Source organism: Metarhizium acridum, assembly GCF_019434415.1.
Source record: "Metarhizium acridum strain ARSEF 324 chromosome Unknown scaffold_13, whole genome shotgun sequence".
Taxonomy (NCBI): domain Eukaryota; kingdom Fungi; phylum Ascomycota; class Sordariomycetes; order Hypocreales; family Clavicipitaceae; genus Metarhizium; species Metarhizium acridum.
Window position 1 is genome coordinate 3,978,168 of NW_027094016.1, and position 21,723 is coordinate 3,999,890.

The 21,723-nt window shown below is 50.3% G+C and overlaps 8 protein-coding genes and 1 non-coding gene across 10 annotated transcripts; 6 read left to right on the forward strand and 3 right to left on the reverse strand.

Moving 5' to 3' along the window:
- Positions 1-4,428: 4,428 nt before the first annotated feature.
- Positions 4,429-5,585, forward strand: ERG3_1 (c-5 sterol desaturase; the record flags this gene model as incomplete). Its single annotated transcript, XM_007808502.1, has 2 exons — positions 4,429-4,682; positions 4,793-5,585. The coding sequence occupies 2 exons, from the start codon at positions 4,429-4,431 to the stop codon at positions 5,583-5,585; spliced, it is 1,047 nt and encodes a 348-aa protein (XP_007806693.1).
- A 698-nt stretch (positions 5,586-6,283) lies between these two features.
- J3458_003775 (uncharacterized protein) lies at positions 6,284-6,670 on the reverse strand (the record flags this gene model as incomplete). Its single annotated transcript, XM_007808501.1, has 1 exon — positions 6,284-6,670. The coding sequence occupies one exon, from the start codon at positions 6,668-6,670 to the stop codon at positions 6,284-6,286; it is 387 nt and encodes a 128-aa protein (XP_007806692.1).
- A 653-nt stretch (positions 6,671-7,323) lies between these two features.
- J3458_003776 (uncharacterized protein) lies at positions 7,324-8,113 on the forward strand (the record flags this gene model as incomplete). The annotated part of the gene is made up of 5 exons (XM_066117957.1): positions 7,324-7,378; positions 7,450-7,544; positions 7,623-7,646; positions 7,736-7,860; positions 7,942-8,113. 5 exons carry the CDS (start codon positions 7,324-7,326, stop codon positions 8,111-8,113), a joined length of 471 nt encoding a protein of 156 aa, XP_065977752.1.
- Positions 8,114-9,080: 967 nt separating this feature from the next.
- Positions 9,081-13,056, forward strand: ZRC1_1 (Zinc resistance conferring protein). Of its 2 annotated transcripts, XM_007808499.2 has the most exons (3): positions 9,081-9,532; positions 9,592-9,675; positions 9,750-13,056. In XM_007808499.2, exons 1-3 carry the CDS (start codon positions 9,395-9,397, stop codon positions 11,256-11,258), a joined length of 1,731 nt encoding a protein of 576 aa, XP_007806690.1. In that variant the 5' UTR covers positions 9,081-9,394; the 3' UTR covers positions 11,259-13,056. The 2 variants fall into 2 exon arrangements, with proteins under 2 accessions (XP_007806690.1, XP_065977753.1); XM_066117958.1 differs by having other exon boundaries at positions 9,143-9,532; positions 9,592-13,056.
- Positions 13,057-13,263: 207 nt separating this feature from the next.
- Positions 13,264-13,373, forward strand: J3458_003778. The gene has a single exon. It is a non-coding gene; the product is annotated as a tRNA-Met (tRNA).
- A 1,203-nt stretch (positions 13,374-14,576) lies between these two features.
- Positions 14,577-15,615, reverse strand: GAR1_1 (H/ACA snoRNP pseudouridylase subunit). Its single transcript, XM_066117959.1, has 2 exons — positions 15,519-15,615; positions 14,577-15,398 (listed from the first exon to the last, which is right to left on the reverse strand). Exons 1-2 carry the CDS (start codon positions 15,568-15,570, stop codon positions 14,833-14,835), a joined length of 618 nt encoding a protein of 205 aa, XP_065977754.1. The 5' UTR covers positions 15,571-15,615; the 3' UTR covers positions 14,577-14,832.
- A 907-nt stretch (positions 15,616-16,522) lies between these two features.
- Positions 16,523-17,557, forward strand: J3458_003780 (uncharacterized protein; the record flags this gene model as incomplete). The annotated part of the gene is made up of 2 exons (XM_007808497.1): positions 16,523-16,674; positions 16,738-17,557. The coding sequence occupies 2 exons, from the start codon at positions 16,523-16,525 to the stop codon at positions 17,555-17,557; spliced, it is 972 nt and encodes a 323-aa protein (XP_007806688.1).
- Positions 17,558-18,068: 511 nt separating this feature from the next.
- J3458_003781 (uncharacterized protein) lies at positions 18,069-18,509 on the reverse strand (the record flags this gene model as incomplete). Its single annotated transcript, XM_066117960.1, has 1 exon — positions 18,069-18,509. The coding sequence occupies one exon, from the start codon at positions 18,507-18,509 to the stop codon at positions 18,069-18,071; it is 441 nt and encodes a 146-aa protein (XP_065977755.1).
- A 1,221-nt stretch (positions 18,510-19,730) lies between these two features.
- Positions 19,731-21,468, forward strand: SSO2_1 (Plasma membrane t-SNARE, secretory vesicle fusion; the record flags this gene model as incomplete). The annotated part of the gene is made up of 5 exons (XM_007808496.2): positions 19,731-19,736; positions 20,032-20,036; positions 20,167-20,297; positions 20,370-21,155; positions 21,218-21,468. 5 exons carry the CDS (start codon positions 19,731-19,733, stop codon positions 21,466-21,468), a joined length of 1,179 nt encoding a protein of 392 aa, XP_007806687.2.
- Between the last annotated feature and the right edge of the window lie 255 nt (positions 21,469-21,723).

Sequence of the window (21,723 nt, forward strand, 5' to 3'; positions counted from 1 at the left end):
TATTGTACAAAAACGAGGGTGGAAAGTAAGATTGCTTGGCTGCAGCAGGCATCAGGCTCAAGTAGGCTGGAAACCAGACGCACCCAAGCTTATTGAAGGGGGGTGCTTGAGCATGTCTTGTACTATACCAACTTTTCTAGGAACGGCAACGAATTAAGACAAGGCATGTTCGGGAGCCAAAAAGGCATGTATCCGGGTCAGGCTGCGTACTTAAGTACTTAAGTACAGTAGCGCTTAATGGATCTCTGCCGACCGCCGTGGTACCTCAAGAACAGGAAAAGCCAGCTGTCTACTCCGCACATGGGGAGTACGTACTAAAAGTACAATTCGAAACCGCGAGCTCCAACTGCTGTTGCAGATTCAGCTGGCTGTGCTGAGTGAATGAATGGTTGGTCGATATGCATGTGCCCGTGTCTACCATGCTTGGGTGTCGTAGAGTTGGAACATGCAATTAACTATTGGCGCTTCAAACATGTTTCCCGCTGCTCATTTCCTTTGTTGTGCGTCGTTTTCGTGGCTCGGCGCCTGCTGACATCAGTCTGCCCTGTGCGCCCTGGTTCAATGTTCCGTTTTATCCCTGCTCTCTTGGCCCGCCCCAGTCATCCTTGTCCCGCAAGCTGCTGGCTGCACGCCGCACGCACGCACCGCTGCACGCTGCACGCTGCACGCTTCACCAGTTGACGCTTCACGAGCAAAGGTCTGGTGGGTCTGTTGGTCTGTCCACTGAACATTAACACTACGGGCTGCAATGTCGCCAGAGTCTGATGTGCTCGGGACAATTGAGCCATCAAGTTACCTTAACTTTGTGCCCCGTACTCCGTCTGTGTCATGTGCCAGGCGAGTCGAAGACGATGCAGGCCCGTGGCAGTAGCTCCTTGTATCATGTATTGTCCGCCACGCGCATAAGAAGGGCTCTTCAACTCTGTAATATCAATGCACGCTGCAGGCAGAGCAAAAGCCCCTGTCAGCCGGTCGCCGACCTCGAAAAATCCCACTATGTGACGCTGCCTCTGACATGATATGGGCAGTATGTCCCTACAAACAAACATGCATATACATACTTAAGTACACATACGGAGTACATGATATGGGAATGGGGCTAACCAATTCTCGCAGAGGCGGCAGACGTCTGGTGAGCATCTGCCTAGTGCCTACCTAGGTAAGTAGGCAGGCAGGTGGCGCCGGGGTAGGCAATGGAACAAGACCAGACAGCATTGAATAAATTGATCGTTTGTTTAGTGCATACTTTCCCCAAATTAGAATCAAATAGTGGTCGGGTGCGGTGCTAGATCGGAGTGCTGGATTAGGCCTGGCCCGACCCACCGCCATTCGCTTCTGCAACAACCAACACAAACTGGTTGAAAACAATTGTCGAGTCTTCAATGATGTTGTACGTCAGTGCTGTTACTGACTGACTGACTCAAGTGTGAGCCTGGCTGCTCGCGCGCTAGGCAAGTATCACACCAGACGGGCGCTGCTGGTCTGGCTGGTCTGGTAGATGCAAGCTGCATGTGGCTCTCCATCCGTATTACCTTCAAATGTCCGGTAGTCCCAAATGCCACGCTGACTAGACCAAGGTACCTAGAATTAATTAGAGTAGGGATGTTTATTTACTGAGACTGTCCCAACGCCTCGATTGATGATCCCGGTGTGGATTTGGCCTGGTTGTCTATTAAGCATGCTTGTATTCTTCTTTTGTTTTTTTTGTCCTTTCGTGTCCCTTGCCTTTTTTTGCTTCCACGTTGCCTTTCTACTTGATAGTTGAAACACTGGGGGTATGGAATATTCAGAGTGCCACGATTCTAGAATTGCCTTACAGTCATTCATGAGACAAGAGCACTCGTCCTGTAGCACCAGACATGCGAGATCGTAATGCCGCTGGTGATGGGATAGATGTGCGTACATACACATTATGTCGGGTGTGCTTTCTTCCTTTCAAAGCCGTGCTACGCTATCCAAACCCTGGTCAGGACCTCCAACACCACCTCGTGTGTCATCCACCCAAAGTCGTGGCTGAGAAGTTCTTGTCTCAGTCAGTCAGCGGCGACGGGCAAACTCTCACACCCCAGCCAGACCCGTGAATCTGTTTTCAGCTGATCATCCCGCCAGCACAGGAACGCTTCCCTACCGTGGCAGCTCCGCCTCCCAGACCGCATGAGCTGTCGGTGTGAAGATGCGTGTACGGTGCTTGATTGCCAAAGTACTGGTTTCTGGCATCTTTTTGCCCAACCGGGTGCGATACGACGCCGTTGTAAGCGTGCATGGCATCGGATGGAGAGTCCAACGCTGCAGACGTTGTCAAACACCAGGATTATGTCACTTCCCATATTGGTAGACACTGGTTTGTTAAGACGATGGGGTGCTTCGGCATGACGCAGATCATGTAATCTGCTGTGACATGAGACTTGTGGCTCTCATCTTACGACTTGCATCTAGAGTTGTACGGATGTCCCACCCCGTCCGTGCTTTCACGTCGCAAGTCGTCATACCGAGTGCTTTAAGTGAAGCCGTGAATCCAGACTCGGCGCATAAAACAACGGGCTTCTACTCCGTACCGTTGTCGATGGATGAGACACCCGTTGCCACCCACTTGAACAATATCCCACTCCTGAGATCGCATCCTGGGTGCCGTTGCCCAATCCATCAGTTGGTGGTGGCACTATACGCAATACTTCATAAGTCAGACGTCTACGGTAGACAACGTTTTCATCATGTTTCCACCTTTGGAGTAAAGACGAACGAACCTCTACAAAGGCAGCCTTGCGGCATTGGTTGTTTCAGTCCCCAGGTTGCACGTGGACAACGACCTACCCTATTGAACTGACGTGGCCCAGGTGCTTCGTTTGGTAGAGCCCCTGACCGCGATATCTGCAAGACCGGGTTTCAAGTTTCCCCGGTTTGTTTCCGAGGGGCGGCATGAGTAATCGATCAAGGTCTCCCATATGAACACGCCAAGGCATCGGATATTGACAGACGTGAGCCAAGATCGGCCACGAAAAGCTCAGTGCGACTGATGATTTGTAGGGCTAAATAATGTAACATGAAACGTCATGTCTGGTAAATGTTTCTATTTCTCCACCTGTTCAAGTAGTAGTTACCCCCATCCGGTGTCGTTAAAAAGTGATGCAACACAAACGAGCTGCTCGGCGACAACGGCAATCTCCGACATAATCACCCAAAGTTCTCGAGCGCTGTGTACAATGCAGTGGGCAACAGGGGCGTATTTGCAGGTAAGTTAGACGGTGTGGCCGTGTTTCAAAGGCCGCGGCGGTAGACGGCGATTGATGGCTGCCCGGCAGACTAGGCACCAAATTGTTTGCATCAGCAAACCTCATTACGACCCTTCCAAGGCTCTTAGGGTACCCCCAGCCGAAAGAGGGACCCCACAGCTACACGCTACCAAACCTACCTGCTTTCTTTGATTGCAGTCTGGTTTGTCTTTTCCCGTGACCTTGCATGGAACCCGTTCACCTTACCTGTGCATGCTCAAGTATATAACAATGTCTGATTGTAGATGCATTGAACCAAACCTATTGACGTTTGATAATGATGATGCTGCTTCTGGCCACCTGGTTCCAACCCCTTTCACGGGTTAGCCACAGCATAGTGCTGCGGCCTGGTGCATTCAACTAGTAGCGTCCATGAAACTGCATAAGTGTATAATAAATATACTAGGTACGTATCGGGCCTGCAGTGCTCCGATGTCCTCATCATGCCACTCTCTCAAGCCGGAACTCTGCCTGCCCGGAGCGCTTAAAGGCCCATCAACCCAGGGCGACCAATCTCAAGTAACTTACGCACTATGCGAGTGATCGGTATGGTGTTGCAGGCCGTCAGCATGATTTCACTTCTTATTCACCTTATCGACATGGCGATTGCGTCTAATGCCATGATTTGATGTCTGGTGGGATGCCTTCAAGGCTGCCATATCTTATGGTATTGATTCCATATTGAAAGGCGATTGTACCTAGACCGACAGTGAGCGAGCTCATTGGAATATCAATAATTTAACTACATACATCTGTACTGCGAGGTCCCCTGACAGCAACGTCTCGTCGGCACTGTGCTAGGCCCCGTTTTTTTCGCATCGGTGTCTAAACTCCGAGGCAACGATTTTTTTTCTTTGGGTCAACTGGTCGGGAATTGGCCCACCTCAATCAAGGGTTGGAAGCATTTGTCTGCAATACAAGTTCCAGGTGTCGCCCACGTTGGCCGTGCACTGTTGATTCAAGGTCAACACCACACACCACACACCACACATGCATACTTCGTTCATGTGTGACCACGACTAACACCCTCGTGCTGTCAACACTAACCGGTAAACTCGGCTTGAAGAGACCGCGGCACGGAGACCAGATATCCTCTTTGCAAAGCCCTACAACAAATCAATCCACCCTTAGATCCAAACAACTTCGATCCGTCGCTGCCATGGATATCGTGCTGGAACTCACGGATACCTTTATTGCCGATTACGCCTACGCGTATTTGTATCCATTCCGGCCGGACCTCTACGACTTTCCCCATGGGAATACTGCGAATGCTTCTACCCATACCTTCTCGTCATGGACTTATAAGCCTGCCACCCAGTTCTTGCAAATTCAGCCGCCTCGGGCTGCATACATGAGCTCCTTGACTCGCGATAACCCCTATCGTCAACTAGCTACACTCTTCTTCATTACATGGTACGACTTGCATCCCCTCCTCTTGACCGTATTCCTATCCCATTCTTCCTGCAATCATGTCATTTAATTACGTCCTTGTCCACAACCTAACCTGATCTTCCGTGTCGCAGGTTTTTCGGCATTCTGGTGTATTTCATATTTGCCACCCTATCTTACTATTTGATCTTCGACAAGCGTACTCTGAACCACCCGAAATTTATAAAGAACCAAATTTGGCTCGAGATCAAACAGGCCAACAAGTCGATGCCGTTTATGGCTGTCTGCACGGCACCCCTATTCTTGCTTGAAGTCCGAGGCTTCGGCAATCTTTACGACACGACGGAGGAAGGGCCTGGAATGTGGTACAACATCCTACAGTTTCCCCTATTCTTACTCTTTACCGACTTTTGCATTTACTGGATCCATCGGTATCTTCACCATCCTTTGGTTTACAAGCATCTGCACAAGCCTCACCACAAGTGGATTATGCCTACGCCTTATGCTAGTCATGCTTTCCACCCTCTGGATGGATTTGCCCAATCGCTTCCATACCACATCTTTCCATTCATTTTCCCCCTACAGAAAGTAGCTTATGTTGTCCTTTTTGTTTTCGTCAACTTTTGGTCTATCCTTATTCACGATGGCGAATATCTCACCAACAACCCTATCGTCAACGGTGCCGCCTGCCACTCTCTACATCACTCTCGCTTCGAGGTCAATTATGGGCAGTTTTTTACTGCCTTTGACCGTCTTGGTGGTACCTACCGCATGCCCGAAGCTTGGATGTTTGAAAAGGAGAGAAAGATGTCGGAGAAGCAGTGGAAGAAAGAGTCCACGGCTGTAGATGAATTTGTCAAAGAAATTGAGGGCGATGACGAGCGTACTTACGGCCCCGCCCAAGAGGAAGCCAAGAAGACCAAATGAAGAGCAAAAGGTCATGTCTTCTGGTTCAGGGATTCCGCAGCTATCTTCCTTATTCTGCTGTTGATCTCACATACAGTCTCAGTAACGCTGCAAACCTAGCCATGAGAGTGGCACAACGACAGAGAAAGACATAAGGGGAGCAGTTCGAACTGTACATATTTTGTATTCGCAAGTTTAGACATCGACTAACCATGGTGTTAATGCGGAGGCTTGTGGCGGCGTTTGAAATAAGGTTTTTGAATTTTCTTCTTTGAATGACAATGTATATTCCTATAGCTCAAGATGAACAAACTCGGCGGCAAATACCCTCGTAATAATCCTAATATGCATACCTTAACTCCCTACGGACCCGTCCCAAATACTCAAATAACTAAGGAAATCCTTGTGTAAAAAGAAAGAATTGATTGGAAAGACAAAAAAAAAAGGCATGAGGCTTTGCTAGAGGTTGAGGTGGAAGAACACATGATTAAAAGGCTAGGAAAAGCAGAAGATAAAAAGAGCGGAAACAGCCGTGCAGAGAGACAAGAAGACGAAGCGCAAGGAGAGCGAAAGGGCGAGAGAAGCCCAGAGCGGCACATGAGCAGCCTTTGTTTAAAAGAAAAAGGTTAGCCTTGGTTGGCCCGGATTTGCTCATCATACAGACGATCAATGGTAAGAAGTCGGCCTCGACTGACTTCTTGGAGCCGACCAACGGATGATCAGGAAAAGCTGACAAACTTGGGATCTCTAGGTCGTCCATCGGGGCCAATGCCGTTTGCTTTGAACCGGTTCTCCATGTAGGCCTTTCGAGCCTGGTCAAACGTCATCCTCTTCTTCTTCATCAGTTTTAGAATTTCAGCCTTGCTTGCATTGTCAAGCCCGGCACGACCATCTCCTGATTCTAGATTGCCACTGAGATCGAAGTTACTGCTTGAAAGGCCGGCTTCAATATCGCCTGCAAAGGTGCCAGGCAGCCGGGAGTAGATGTAGTCTGCGCCAGGCAGACGAATTTCGGGAACTAAATGCCGCCAATGCGATCGTGTAAGGAAAAGTGCAGTGGCAACCACAAGGGAGAGGACGGAGATGCTGAAAAGAAGGTATAACATGGTGCGGCCACCGGCAACTAATGCGCCGACAATTTCTGATTTTGGGGATATTGCGAGTGATGTCGAAACGACGATGCTGCTGGCTGCGGTGTTGCTGACGACTCGGCGAAAGCAAAACGACCTGACGAAGGCAAAGGCGCTGTCTTGACTGCACGGCTCTTTTTAAGCGTGGTATAGATGTGGTGATCTTGCCATGACAGGCGCATATGCGCTGCCTTGTGATGTTTCTCAAGGCGAGGACGCACTCTCAGTGTATTCGGAAAAGGCACACGTATGTCTCGACGTTTACGGTGGCGTACGGTCGTTGTTTGCCCAGGTGGGCGGAAGGGACTGGGCACCTGACAAAAATCCGGCTGGCTGGCTCGGTTTCTCGGTGTGCTGCAGCTCTCGGTGCTTCGATCCAAATCCCGGCTTCAGCTGATCTCCACCTGAAAGCTCTCACATCATGGCCAAGGCTGTGCCGCCAGGCTGTGCCCGTGTCACTAGCCACAGCTCCGCCACATCCAAGTGCGGAACACGTTCAATACACTAAACCGTAATGCGGCAGTTAAGCGAGCCCACACATTGAGAATACCTCACCAATTTCGAGGCAAGCAGAGACTGAGAGTTGTGAGATACCCTGTTACGTCGTCGCAAACCACCGAACCGTCATTATGGCTACCCTCGCGCTTTCCAACATGTCCTCGGACCTGGTCTGGGAGATTGTCCGTGAGTCTTGCCAATACTTTCGACTTGAAGGCCGTGGAAGAATCAGACGTGTTAACATCTTGGTTTTCTAGGCAACAACAACTGCTTCCTGTCCAAGAGCAACCGTAATGGCGGCGTCCAGTTCTCCCACGACCCCCTGAACCTCACCAACAAAAACACCCGAAAGGTATACATCTGATGGCGGAAGCTGAGACGAGGAAGATGCTTCGATTTGAAGTCTGACAGCTAACATGTTTGGGAGTAGCACGCTGGTTTCGTCAACGACAAGGTACATTCCACTCGCAATTCGAATTACGACATATAACATGCAAAAGAGGTTCTTGAGTCGGGGCGAATACTAATATTTGATTATGGTAGGCTGTTGGTATCATCCCCAACGAGAAGGGCGGCGTCACTGTCATCAGCAAGAAGACCACTGATGCCACCAAGCCCGCCAAGGCTTTCATCAAGACCACCCACGGCGGCAACAAGTCCAACCGAAAGTGAGTTCAAGTCAATTAAATGATAGCATGCGTCGAGGTGCTCTCTCTAGAACCGTGGGAGCTTACTGAGTATCAAAACAGGACCTACAAGGCTGTTGCCAACCTGACTGCCAAGTCTGGCTACCGCAGCGATCTCCGCTCTGCCGCCGTTGAGCGTGTTTCCGCCATTCGCCGAGCCCAGCGCGCCGTCAAGCCCGAGCCCGAGCCCAAGCTCCGAGGGAACAAGGCTAAGAAGGCTGAGGAGTCATCTTAAGTATGGGAAGGAAGAAATCGCAATACGGTAACTGGTGTGAGGCTTCGAGAAGCCTCATGGAGGTGTTGGTAGCTTCATGATAGGCAGAATGGCAGAGATGTTCGTGCTCGGGATGTAAAAAAAAGGACATCTGACTGAGTCCCTTTTGTTAAACAGCCCGAAACAGGCGTTTTGGACTGGAAAACCAACATACTTGTCCATATATAGTGACCAACGCCCACCGAGGCTAGGGAAAAGGAAAAGTTACTTTCAAACGAAAACGCACCTTGAGTGTTGTCGCTACCAGTGGTGTGCAATACGACATGCTGCTGGATTTACGCAGAGGCCGTGCGGATGACCGAGGCACCAACAAAGAAAATTGGTGACGCGAGTTGAAGATAACTTACTAGACCTGGTCATTAAGAGCAGAAGCCGCAGTAGCCCACGTGAAGCATGATTAGATATCAAGATGGCCCTCTTTTGGCTGTAGCTATGAGACTGACGTTGGGACCCTGAGACTCTTGGCGGCGTGGGAAAATATAAGTTGCTGAGCGGGAGACCAGTGACGTAAGTTGTCCTTGACTGCAATGATTTGGCTTCACGGCTTTGAACAAGTCGAGCAGTGACCAGCCATCGCTGATACGACTTTGGAACTATGGCTCCAACTTACTAGCTAGCTAACTAGCGCGTATCAATGAATGATAAATAAGTAGTAAACTTGGCTCCAAGATACGGCTACGAAGTCAGTCCGGAAAAAGGACGCTAGGGGCTTGTTAGGATCCAGATCGCAAGGCGCTAGAAAATCATTCCGCCGTTCTCAAGCTATTCCAGGTCTGTGTGGTCGCTGGTCGGGTCAAGGCGGCGGTTCGATGAGACTCCCAACGGACCAGGCTTGGGAGGCGGCACTGAAGGGCGGCGGGTCCGTGCTCGGAAACATTTAGAGTCTGGTGTGGTCGAGTCAATATTATTGGGACTACATACCCAGCCAGGTATGTAGGCTGCAAGTGCTACGGCAGGTCAGACATGGCTGGTGGTGTTTGGTGGCCACCCCAGCATTCCACCTCGGCCGCTGTCTTATTAGTCCCGGGTTTCCCTTCGCAATTGTCAGTCTCTACGTCGATTAACTTCTCCAACAATTATCGAGCCGAGCTGAGGAACTGCAAGACAACACATCCCGAGTCTCTGGGCTACCTATTGTCTGCGCCGTTGGCATCGACAAGCTGTTCCAGCGGCCGAACTGCGCATTCGTTGCCTCATCATTGCGCTTGCGTTCCGTTGGCGTGATTCATCTCGCCCGCCACCATGGCTTCCAAGATGGCCTGGTCCAAGAGCACCCGCATCAAGGTCATGATTGCTATTGACACGGCCTTTTTCTTGCTCGAACTGATTTGTGGCTTCCTTGCCCATTCGCTGGCCTTGACTGCTGATGCTTTCCACATGGTATGCGGCTGAACCATCTCGGTGCCATCCTCATCCTTCGTTGCTGACAACTGCCACAGCTCAACGACATCATCTCCCTTGCCATCGGATTGTGGGCCGTTGTTGCGGCGCAGAAAGCAACGACCGACGAATTCACCTTCGGAGTACGTATATGTCTTCGCTTTACACTTGCAGACCAGAACTATGGGCATTTTATGCTAATTACGCAACCGCCCAGTGGGTTCGCGCCGAAATCCTGGGTGCCTTCTTCAACGCCGTCTTCCTCATTGCACTCTGCGTCTCCATCATCCTCGAAGCTCTGACTCGATTCGTTGAACCTCCCCAGATCAACCAACCCAAGCTTATTCTTATTGTTGGATGTGCTGGCTTGGTCTCTAACTTGCTCGGTTTCGTTGTCCTTGGTGGTCACGGTCACTCCCACGGCGACGAAGAGGACGGCCACGATCACGACCACGACCACGACCATGATCATCATGACCACGGACATAGCCACGTGGACGAGAACAGGTCCTCGAATGAGCTTCGTAGCACCGTCGCCGACGAAGGTGGCGTAGTAGGTGACGTGCTCCCAGAAGTTATTGCGCAGCGAGCCGTTGAAAGTCCCGAGACTGCTCGCCGTATCCGATTCGGAGATGACACTGCCGCCCGAGATGATTCAAATAGCCAAAGTCGCGCAGCCCCCCAGGCGAGAGGACGTGCCCGACGACGCTCTAGTAAGTCTGGACACTCTCGCTTTCACAGTATCGAAGACATGAGTATCCATCCTGCCAGCTTCCGCCAGGATATCATCGCCGCCAGCCTTGCTGCTTCTTCTGGGGCTGGTATTGTTGCCGATAGTGACACGAGTGAAGATGCTCCCATCGGTGACTTGGAAACCGATGTCAACGAAGAATCACCACTGCTCGTCGGCGGTGGAAAGGGGAGTAACGGAACCATCAACCACTATTCTCACTCACATTCACACTCTGCATCCCACAAGCGACCCCGCCGAGACTCAAGTATCCATGACGGCCACAACCACACGCTGCCGAGAAAGGCCGGAGCCAAGGCCAGCGGTCATAATCACGCTGACATGGGTATGAATGCCATGATGCTCCACGTTCTTGGTGACGCACTGGGTAATGTTGGCGTAATTATCACGGCCCTCGTCATCTGGCTTACCGACTGGCCCGGCAAACTGTACTGCGATCCCGCCGTGTCACTCCTCATTACCGCTATTATCCTCAAGACTTCGATCCCCTTGACTCTCGCCACCGCAAGAGTCCTGCTCCAGGCTACCCCTGAGAATATTTGCATTCGGGATATTCGCCAAGACATCGAAGGACTTCCCGGCGTTGTCAGCTGCCACCACATCCACGTATGGCAATTGTCAGACACAAAGGTTGTGGCTAGCATGCACCTGCAAGTTGCTTTCCCTATCAACGAGCACAGCGGCGAGAAATACATGCAACTGGCCAAGAGAGCCAGGAAGTGTCTTCACGGTTACGGTATCCATAGTGCTACTATACAGCCTGAGTTCTGCCTAGATCAACAACACCGACACGCAGGTGATGCCGCAGCTCTACGAATGGATGGCGGTGCAGACGGAGCTGGTGAGAATGCCTGCCTACTGGATTGTATTGACGACTGCAGAGGCCAAGGTTGCTGTCCTAGCGGTGATGCTTCGTCCAAGGCATCAACACGCCGCAGCAGCGACTCAATACATGGCGGCGGTGACGGGCATTGATATTAAAGAACTACAACTAATACACGCTTCAAAGCATTCATTTTAAAGGAATTGCTATTTATGTATCCAAAAGGGTTACAGTACTTACACTAAATATTTTAGATGGTTTTTTTCTTTCCTATTCGACTTTATATCTAGTGAACCCCGGGAATATAGAGCAACAATGTGGGCATAATACGGTTCGTGTACAGATATGCTGTTGTGCAACATGCTGAGATTGGCAAGACATGGCAGAATGGTGAGGTGTTACGAGGCGGAAATGCGGGCGAACTGACATGGAAAGTATGGTTCGAGTCAGGGAAATAGAGTACGGAGTTAATGTCGGCAAGAGTCATCAAATAGCGCATGTTCATGCGGCAAAAGAAACCAGCAGTTTACTCCTTCCAAATGTGGAATGTTCTTTGACGTGGAGCTGCCGACTCGCCAACTCGCATCACCTTGCATCGTGTTGCACCATCCGAAGTTGATTGCTCACGAGATCAAACACGGGCCATTCGCACCTCCCCCTTAGGAACGGCACAGCACCCTGGCATAGTATCAACGTTTTGAGAGCGGTTGATACTGCTCCCATCCTCTCGGAGCCGCAGTCTTTTTGTTGCCGAAACCCCAAGCCACCCATCATCAGAGTTCGGAAACCGGGAGCTGTACAGGGATTGTTTGGTTTCCGCTCGCCAATGGATTAGGCCCACCTACAAGGCCCTGCAAGCCCTTCACGCCATGATGCGGAGGGCCTGGAAGTTGTTTGCCTGCTGCAAGTACCACGCAATAAGTCACTGACCAAGTTGGCGTTTCGCCAAGCATTGGCCGCTGGGCTTTTAGTGGCATCACGAAACAGAGCATGTACATAAAGCTAATGCGGTCATGTTCGGTTACCCCGTACATTCGAGTTGTTGATTTCTTAGGCGGCTAGGACGAGGCAAAAAGTGTTGAGCAAAAATAAAAGTCCTTACGGGCGTGCGACGCTCGAGATCTGCCGTTGGTGCTAGCTTCCCGCCATCACACAAAGTCGCCGGTTGGTCGTCACACAACTTGCAAGCGAAGAACCTGGGGTTCGAGCGAAAGAAGTGCTGTGCGAACATACCTACCTAGGTAGGTATGTATGTATGTACGCAGGAGGATTCGGGGAAACTGAAGCGGCCTACTCCATTTGCATGTTAGACGCCAATGATGTTTTCTGGACGATGTGGTTGTATTCCCGTGTTGCGTGTTTAGCTGGCCTGCAAGAAATGGCCGACGAGCCGTCCAATCAGGCCACCTTTGCCGAGCGGTTTTAAAAGTAACCGGAGGATGCATCATTGGCAACCGGAAGTGTTAGCCAAGCCGAGCGCTGCTGACTTTACGCAATTAAGCAGCCACAGGTCGGTCCGGTCGCCCGCATGGCAGCCGGCCAGGCGACATTGACGAAATGTGTCTGGCATTCGTAAATTGCCCAGCATTGCGCTGGGCAGCTTCGCCCTTTGCAGGTGAAGACGTTTTGAAGGGATATGTACATAACTTATTTGGTTGTGTAAATCACTCGCATTCTGGCCCGTGTTCTGTAAAGCCAAAATCCTAGCGTACTATTGCGCGGCGTTAGCTTGACAAAGGAAGAGGCAGACTGAAATTGGCGTGGATGCCTGTCAATGACTGCTTACTGTCAACCGCGCAAGCTTGCATCATAGAATAATAAGAAGTACATACATACATACTCCCTACTGACAACGCATGTGAATGCAGGGGATATATCACTTCGGTCTTGGCACACAACTGCGCGACCTTCGGGCACCGATCCCTATGAGGATTGACCCGCATAGATTAGACATGTCGCGAGAGACATTTGTATACTGCCAGTTCGCAGCCCTAGCCTTGTGGAACAGAGCGCGTTTAAGGGCGTTGGCTTCCGGTTCTTGGTTCCTATCTAGTGTCAATGCGACCCAAGCGTCCAAAATTGCTCCCTTACAATTTCCTGGTGGGGAGGGGAAGCACAAATAATTATCAATAAGCCTCCCCGTCGTCAACACGTCAAGTCTTCATGGCGCAGTTGGTTTAGCGCGTTGGTCTCATAAACAAATATTTGTGATCAGATGAATAATCTGGGCCATCCAAAGGTCGCGAGTTCGAGTCTCGCTGAGGACATCTCGTGGCAATTCTTTTGAGTGGGTTATTTTTTTTTCTGCTTAAGCAAATCCTTCCCCTTCCTTTTTCCTTGGTGGGGTTTATACATGCAGCGGGTTATGTGCCCAGGTAACTACCTAGGTAGGTAGGTAGTTGCTTGTGTTGGTGGGGGACAATCCTGCCTTGGGGCAGCAATTGGATCAAACCGAATGACGGAAAGGAAAAAGAAGCTGATGATTGTTGATTGTCCAAGTAAGAGACGGAACTGGAAATATTGGTCATGCTAGTGGTTTGTTATCGCGAATCGGTATTCATTATCTTCGAAGATGCATCCTCATGACAGACAGACAATACAAGCAGAACAGAAACTTGGAGCAAAACTGAACTGCGATTTTCAAAGCTGAATCGGCAGGCCGGATACAATAGCCTCGAGTAATATTATGAGCAAGGCGACTGTGGGTGCTGGCTACTGTTTTGCAAAGACAGTTGCTGTTGGGAGACAGACCTTCATGTGATTATGCGAGTGGAACGGTCTCGTTAAGTTTCAGTTTTCCCAGTATGTATGGCCAAACAGTCTATTGTACTTGTCATGGATACAGAAATTCACATGTATGCTCGATATGTACATGCCACTTGACGTCTTCTAGCCAGGGAACCCCAACTTCGCGCATCGCCAATAACTTGGCCAAGCTCTGAGTATACCATGTTTGGGGATGATAGAACTCCTTGCGTCGCTGTTGTGTAGCATTACGCTTGGGCCGGCATACACTTCTCAGTAAGTGGCCAACCCCAGCGATAAAACGACCAAAGTGCAAGGGTAGCAATAGAAAGGGCGTGACTTAAAGAGGCGAAAAGAGAGACATCCTCTTGCAATCCTCGGTCTAGTAATGTCTCTCTCTATTAGTTAGTTTCGAATATGATTTCTAAAGCTGTCACCATAAATCTAATCTCATGTTGAATTGCTAAGAGCCTAGTCGGCAATCGTACCACAGAGAAGTTCAAATACGTATAAGGGCTCTGAGAGGACTTCGTCCAGTGGCAGACGAGAAACTACCTCGGGCAACATGATCTATTCAGCTTTTCAAGCCTTTTAGGTTGACACATCAGTATGGCAGTGAAGCGCATCAAAAACAGTCATTTACGTCCCTGATAATCACTGCAACCAACGTCAGCCAAGATAGCTTCCAAATGTCACAGCCGCGCCCAAAGCAAAGCAGACCCTGTGTATAATGCTCGTTGAATTCCATTATCCCAAAAGCAAAGAACCAACTCTAGCCGTATGGGTAGATGCGTCGTTTTGGATACAAAATAGCTCACAACTATGCCCCCTACTGACCACACTGGCCCAAAAGAATCTGTCCGTAAAACGCCAATGACGTGTCCATGTGAAAGCCCCTCCCAAAAGACCAGACACGGCAAAACACACAAATCAAGTAGTCTTTTATCACTCTCTCATCTCTTGCCCCCGTGAATTCATCCGTTAGAAGCCGCGTCCACGTCCCCGGAAACCACCACCTCCTCCACGGCCACCACCGCGACCACCGCTGAAGCCGCCGCCTCCTCGGCCACCACCACGGCCGCCTCCTCTTGAGAAACCGCCCCCGCCGCGACCACCTCCCCGACCACCGCCGAAGCCAGAGCCTCCTCGTCCGCCGCGACCACCGCCGCGGGGTCCTCCACGGCCACCACGAGCACCACCCGCTCGCTTGGGCTTCTTCTCGCCGGCAACCTTGGGCTTGGGCAAGAACTTCTCCAGGGGCAGCAGCTTGTCTCCTCCAATGAAGACCTTGTCGCCGCTCTTGAAGCTCGTGGCTACAATCCCCTCCTGGGGCTTAATCGTAAAGTATACTTCGTTGATGGGTCCGAGGACCTCGTCGACCTTCCCAATGGGCGTCTTGTTCTCGAGGTAGATGGGGGCGTTGAAGTAGGGGATCTTGACGTTTGATGAGCGGCAAAACATTTCGCCTTCGACAGCGTGTTCGACGGTTCCCATTTCCTGCACTTCGGCAGGGGGGCCGGCGGGCGCAAAGCTGCCGCCTCGTCCGCCTGAAATAATGTCCCGTCAGTCGTTTCCTCCCAGCACACACATTTTTTCCTTGCGTCTTCAATGCAAAAGATTGGTAAAGGGGGGATGGGGGGAAGAGGGTAAAAAAATTGTTTACTCACCTCGGAAGCCGCCGCCTCCTCGACCGCCACCACGGCCACCTCTGAATGACATTTTGTGTTGCAGAAATACAGTGGTGATTTGCTGCTACGGGTGTGCGATTACATGCTTGTCCTCAAGAGAAACTTTTCGGTTTTCGATATCCAGCACGGGAATTTTATTTTTTCCGCAGAGCTAGCCATTGGCTCTCTTGATTGGCTGGCATAGGCACAGCTCGGTAACGTGTGGGGCGGAGGTGCAGGGGGTCCAGTTGAGAGATCTCACCTACCCTACGGCCAGGAGCTCTTCCACACCAAATGGAAGGCTTGAGTGGTAGTGGGACGGGCTTGATGGTTAAGTAAATTTTAGCACTCCTGTTGTGTATTTCTATATCATCTGTGTTTGTATCCATGCCTTGGATCTCCCTTGCTGTGCTCACGTATCCTTCTCAGCGTGCAGCTGCGAGATAGAGCGGTCAGGCTGGTGGTATTGTTGGCAGCACCCACAGAACGACAGTCAAATAGCTTTAACAGTTGCGCGATGGCAAGAATACCCGAGACAATATAGGTCATTTCTTGAACATCTTCTGTTTCTGCTCCTGGAATTCCACGGTAGTCGCGGCACTTGTTGGGACTTGCTTTTGCCATCCCTCCTGGGTGTCCGTCCCTGTAAGAACGATGCCCTCGCAAATACTCTTAGAGAAACAATGTCGATGCAGATCTTTGGAGGATTAAAGTGACCGATTCTTTAAAATAGAATACGGTACCGAAGTTGATATTGTTTCTGCTTTTGACTTACACCTTATGCTCTCAGGCATCACATGCGATACCCCGCAGCCGCTCGTGGTGGGGCAGTGACATCTCACTTCCCTACTGCACCAGCATCTGAAAGTTTGCAAATCTTACCATTGCTTCAAAAAAAACGTTGCTACTCGAAACCCCCACAACTTTGCTTATCTGCCTTGTCCAAAGAACGTATTGTGGCATTACCTTAGGTAGCCCCTACTCTTTCCACGCCCAATCTCAAGATGAGTCTTCGGTCCGCTGGGAAAGCAGGCTCCTGGTACGTAGCCTCTCCCAACAATCTCGGGAGTGAGCTCGACGAATACCTATCCGATGTTCCAGAAACCGTGGACGGTTCAACACTTCCTATACCGGGAGCGAGAATAATCATTGCACCGTATGTCTCCTGCCGATTTCTACATCCATGCGAAGATGTAATCCCGCTAATCATCTTGCACAGTCATGCAGGATATACCTTCTCAGGCCCCTGTGCAGCATGGGCATACAAATGCCTAGATCTCTCCAAGGCTAAACGTGTATTCGTGCTTGGCCCGTCCCACACATACTACCTTGACGGTTGTGCCGTCACCACATACAGCAAATATGTCACGCCATTTGGTAACCTCACCGTGGATCGTGACATTATCCAACGTGTCAAAGAGGCTGCTCAAATGGACGACATTCCGCCATCGAGAGACTCAGCCGAACATTCTCTGGAAATGCACCTCCCCTATCTATATAAACGATGCGAGCAGACCTTTGGATCACCAGAAAACTTCCCCACGATTGTGCCCATACTTATTGGGGACAATAATCGTGACGAAGAAAAGGCCGTCGGGCAGGTGTTAGTACCATATCTGAAGGACGAGGAAAACGCCTTTATAATCAGCTCCGACTTCTGCCACTGGGGAGCTCACTTTCAATACATGGTTTACTCCCCGGACAATGATCCAGCACGGTTGATCAACCTTCACAAGGGAGACAAAGCACCAATTGGACCGCCGATTCACGAAACCATCAGACTTCTGGACAAGGCGGCCATGGATGCCGTTGAGAGCGGACACCATGATGCGTTTGTGGATAACCTCAAGTTGACTAAGAATACAGTATGTGGAAGACACCCCATCGGCGTGGCCATGGCGGCACTGGAGCTTCTCTCTGGAGAGGTTGCTGATGTAAAGAAATGCCGGTTTCGCATCACTCAATATCAGCGGAGCAACTTGGTTGAGAAGCCCAGCGATTTCAGTGTGAGCTATGTGTCGGCCTATGCTGTTTTGTAGCGATGTGGGCTGCTTCTATTACAGTTGTTTGTGTATTCGGGTCAAGACTACACAAGGCTGGAAACTGTATTACAAGGGTCTTCTGTTTAAGTACGTAGCAAGTAGTTCACCGCATGGTATTATGTGTGGTGTATTTGCTCTTTTGTGCCAGTGAATCTCGATGCGTAGACGAGGATGTATTTGTATTGAGTTGCAGACGGGAAGCGTGTCAGGATTGTGAGGCGATTTGCAACTGAGCATGTTTTCATGGGCCCGTTGCATATTAATGAGTTCATATTAATGAGTTTAGGCCCAATAAGCATGGCTTGCACTAAACAGGGGCTACTATTGCTCTGTAGCACTTGCGGGGAAGCAAAGAACGCCACGAAATTTCTCACTATGGACGAGCTGAATGCTATCCCACAGCGTTGAATTGGGTGGCTCGAATCGTCTATTTTTGTATATGCTGTTATGCTAACAAGGAGCTCTCTAGTCACTATGCTGCGAGGCTGCATCATGGTCCATCTGACTCCTAGCGGCCGGTGGCCGTGAGAGCTGTGGCCAGCCGCAATGCGTATAGAGAGCGCAAAAACGACCAGACGACTTGCTCCAGGATGTACGAATCAGTCTCCAGGCTGAGCGATATTATGTGCAAACTATAAAGAAGGAGGGGAATACTTCCGACATCTTTGGTGCGAACAGCCTGTCCACTCGTAAGATTGACTGGTAGCCTGGGTCTCAATGGCACAAAGAGGTAACGATGCAGTGTACGAAGTAGCCAGCCGACATAGCTCATCTCAAGCGTCATGCTGCACATGAAACTCGGCTGATTGACGAGCGCATGTTGATGACCAGTCAACCTTTGTTGGGGTTGACGAAAAGGCAGATCGGGGTTGTGACAAGCACATGGAGCACGTTGAGGCGCCCATTCTGAAAAGACAGAAGGTGGTGGCGGAACTGTCATTGTTATCATTGGTGGGCCGAGCTTCTTTGTCCTTCACACCAAGATGAAAATAGCATGGCTGGACGACTCAATATCCGTGGCTGTGTCGCGTCGGTATCGTTTGACCCAATCGTCGCATCATCTCTCAGAGAATCCACAACCCAACGGCCGCGTTGTCGGAACGTTCGCGCCATGTCTCGAAATGCGCTCTGGTCCGACTATGATTGTAGGACACATAATATATGATGGCAGTGTCGAATCTTGTCCCTTACGGAGTACGTCGCAGAGAATTTGTGTGATGGTGTGTGTCGGTCTCCGTACTGGAGGTGCACGTGCATGGCAGAGTGGCCAAGTTGATGCGTGAGTAAATCTCCCACCTGACACGCCATAAGAAGAACTCAGCAACGGCAGAACCAAAACAGGAGCAAACTGAGTAAGTAAAGTGTAGTGGCACTCGAGGCCGTGCGACGGTTGTTTGGTGGTGGGTTCTGGCAGCGATATGTCCGGTGCCTCAAACAAGGACCAGTTTGACGATTCTAAGAAATCTGTGCTTAGAACTACCCAGGGGTCACAAGTACTCTGAATGGTTTCGCAATGCATTACTCCGTAAATGATAACAAGTGGCGTCGGCAACATTGGAAGGCGGGCCTGTCACTCGCTGGGTCAACTGCATTGTCCTAACACAACATTGAGCAAGAACACGATGGCACCTGGTTGTTCAACTTTTGCATATTAGTTACTAGCCACGGAGTCACGTCGTTCAAGACCAGCCCACCTCTCCACTAAAGCTCTCTCGCTCTAGCGTCGGCCAAGAGCCCCAGATGCCCCTGTGCGCCCCCTGTGCCCCCCTGTGGTCACCCCCTGCCCCCCTTTTGTTCTAAACTTGTCCACCTGATGGCTGGCTGACTGGCTGGCGGCTTCTTCCAGTCCCCGTCGCCATTATCTTCAGTTGTTACAAACATCAACACCACCTCAAGGTCACGGCTCAAATCATATCAGCCCTTGCTACACTGCTGACTTGTGCCTGCCTCTTCCTTCGTCTCAACTACCAGTGTCTCCGAGTCCGCACCTTCTCTATCATTTGTCTCGTCGCCTCGCGAGCCTAACCAAGGAAGTGTCCAAGGACGCTCAGCATTAATTGATTTCCCTTTGGGACTGTCGATCCAGAGCCTCATTCCTCTGATCACCTCGCTCAACTTCAATCTCGTCTACAACCCGTTTATCACGAGCAAGGTGCTCTCCTAATCCACCATGAATGTTAGTGTTTCACCTCTGTTCTCCCTTTACTTCATTTCGGTCGGCGTTTCAACCTCGATTCCCAATCTGGACTCCACTCATAGAGGATACATTCCCAACAGTCCTGCTTTCCATATTGTGACCACTACAATTTTTATTGGATCTCACTGTAGTCGCTGAGTCCGGTACTGGTGGCCCAAGTGCTTTACTTCTCGCACGTCACACTCCCTGTTGCTTCTACCTAGCCTCTACACACTCTCTGAACCTCTCGCTCCAAATCCGCAGGGCGGAACCTTGACTAACAATGGAACAACAGAACGGGTTAGTAATGACTTGTTTTCCTTGAACGTTCGACAGTCTTTCACTCTCCTTGACAACGATTGATTATCCCCAACTGCCCTACAGCGCTTCCGCGAGACTTTATACCGGACTAACACCTGGAACCGTGCAGATACGGTGGGCGACAGAACAATTATCAGCAGTTGGGAAATACCTCCGACTATTATCAGGGACAACAACCGCGGGAATTTGTCCAAAATCAGTCATATCGACCCGACCGCGGCCAAAATAGCAACTACCAAGGTAAGAAGCCATGTAGCAGTCCGTGGTGGGCCTACTGAAGAATACGTGCTCACACAACGAATAAAATTACAGGTTCCAACTTTGAGATGGCCTCTCTTCCACAGACCGCTGGCCGAGCTGGTGGCAAGCTGAGTAACGAAGACTTGCAGGAGATCCGAGTCATCGAAGATGAGCTAAAGAAAGTCAACGCCAAGTTCGACGACCTGGGACGATTGCAGAATCGATATTTGAATGAAGTTAATGTCGCTGATGCTCGCAACACTAAAGAACGTCTTGATTTTCTCACCTCTGAAATCACTGGGCAGTTTGAAGATCTCAGACGTCGTGTTCAACAGCTCAGAGCCCGAACCCAAAAAGGTTCTGGGCAAGACGGCACTTTCCCACCCATCGTCGACAATACGAGAAACAACGTAACCAAGGCTCTGAATACGTTCAAAACGATGAAAGAAGCTCACAGGAAGCAATATCTAGCAAAGGTTGCCAGAGAATATAACCTTGCTGGGCAAGACGCCTCTGAGGAGGCAATCGAGGCAGCAATTGCGGAAGGCGCTGACAGACAGGTCTTCGCCCAGGCCGTGATGCAGAGCAATCGAACTGAAAACGCCCAAAATGCTCTGAACAACATGAAGAACCGGCACCAAGACCTCGAGAACATATACCGTACCTTGGAGCAGCTTGCAGAGATGTACCAAGATATGTACACTATGGTTGAGCAGCAGGACGAAGTTGTAATTAAGATCGAGGAACAGACTGAAGCAGTGAACGACAACCTCGATAAGGGTGTGGGGGAGATAAACACTGCTGTGAAAACGGCAAGGGCAACGAGGAAGAAGAAGTGGTGGTGCCTAGGTATATGCGGTAAGAAACACTCACACTTACAAGGGTTCCCTTTGCAGAGGAGTAAACTAATAGTTTAACAGTGGCCATTATCATCATCATTGTCATTATCGTTCTTATCTACATTTTTGTCATCCGAGGCACTTCAGGTGGCAACAAGAACAGCAAACGGGAGCTCGAAGACCTCACTACCACAGCTGTGTCGAGCTTACGGTCCATCGCTGTGCCGCATACTCGACGATTTGTTCCCCGCGCGACCGTGGATAGAGAACTTGCTGAGCAAATGGCTCGCATTAGGGAACGAATGCACTTTCCTCAGCTCCCAAGTAACTAAACATTGAAAGATGAGCTGTTTGGCTCTGTGGCTTGGTCCCTCGTCATGAAAAATCAAAACGAGAAGAGAGGATGCAGAGCTGGCTTCTTCAGGAGCATGCTTGACATGGGTTTGTGACAACATCTGCACTGGATTCCGAGACAGGAACTGATTGATCCCTTATTCTTTTTATTTGCATAAGACACCTCAGCGGGACAAATATCTTTCCACTCGTTTTCCTTCATTAATTTTTGGGTTTAAATTGTGTACACGTCA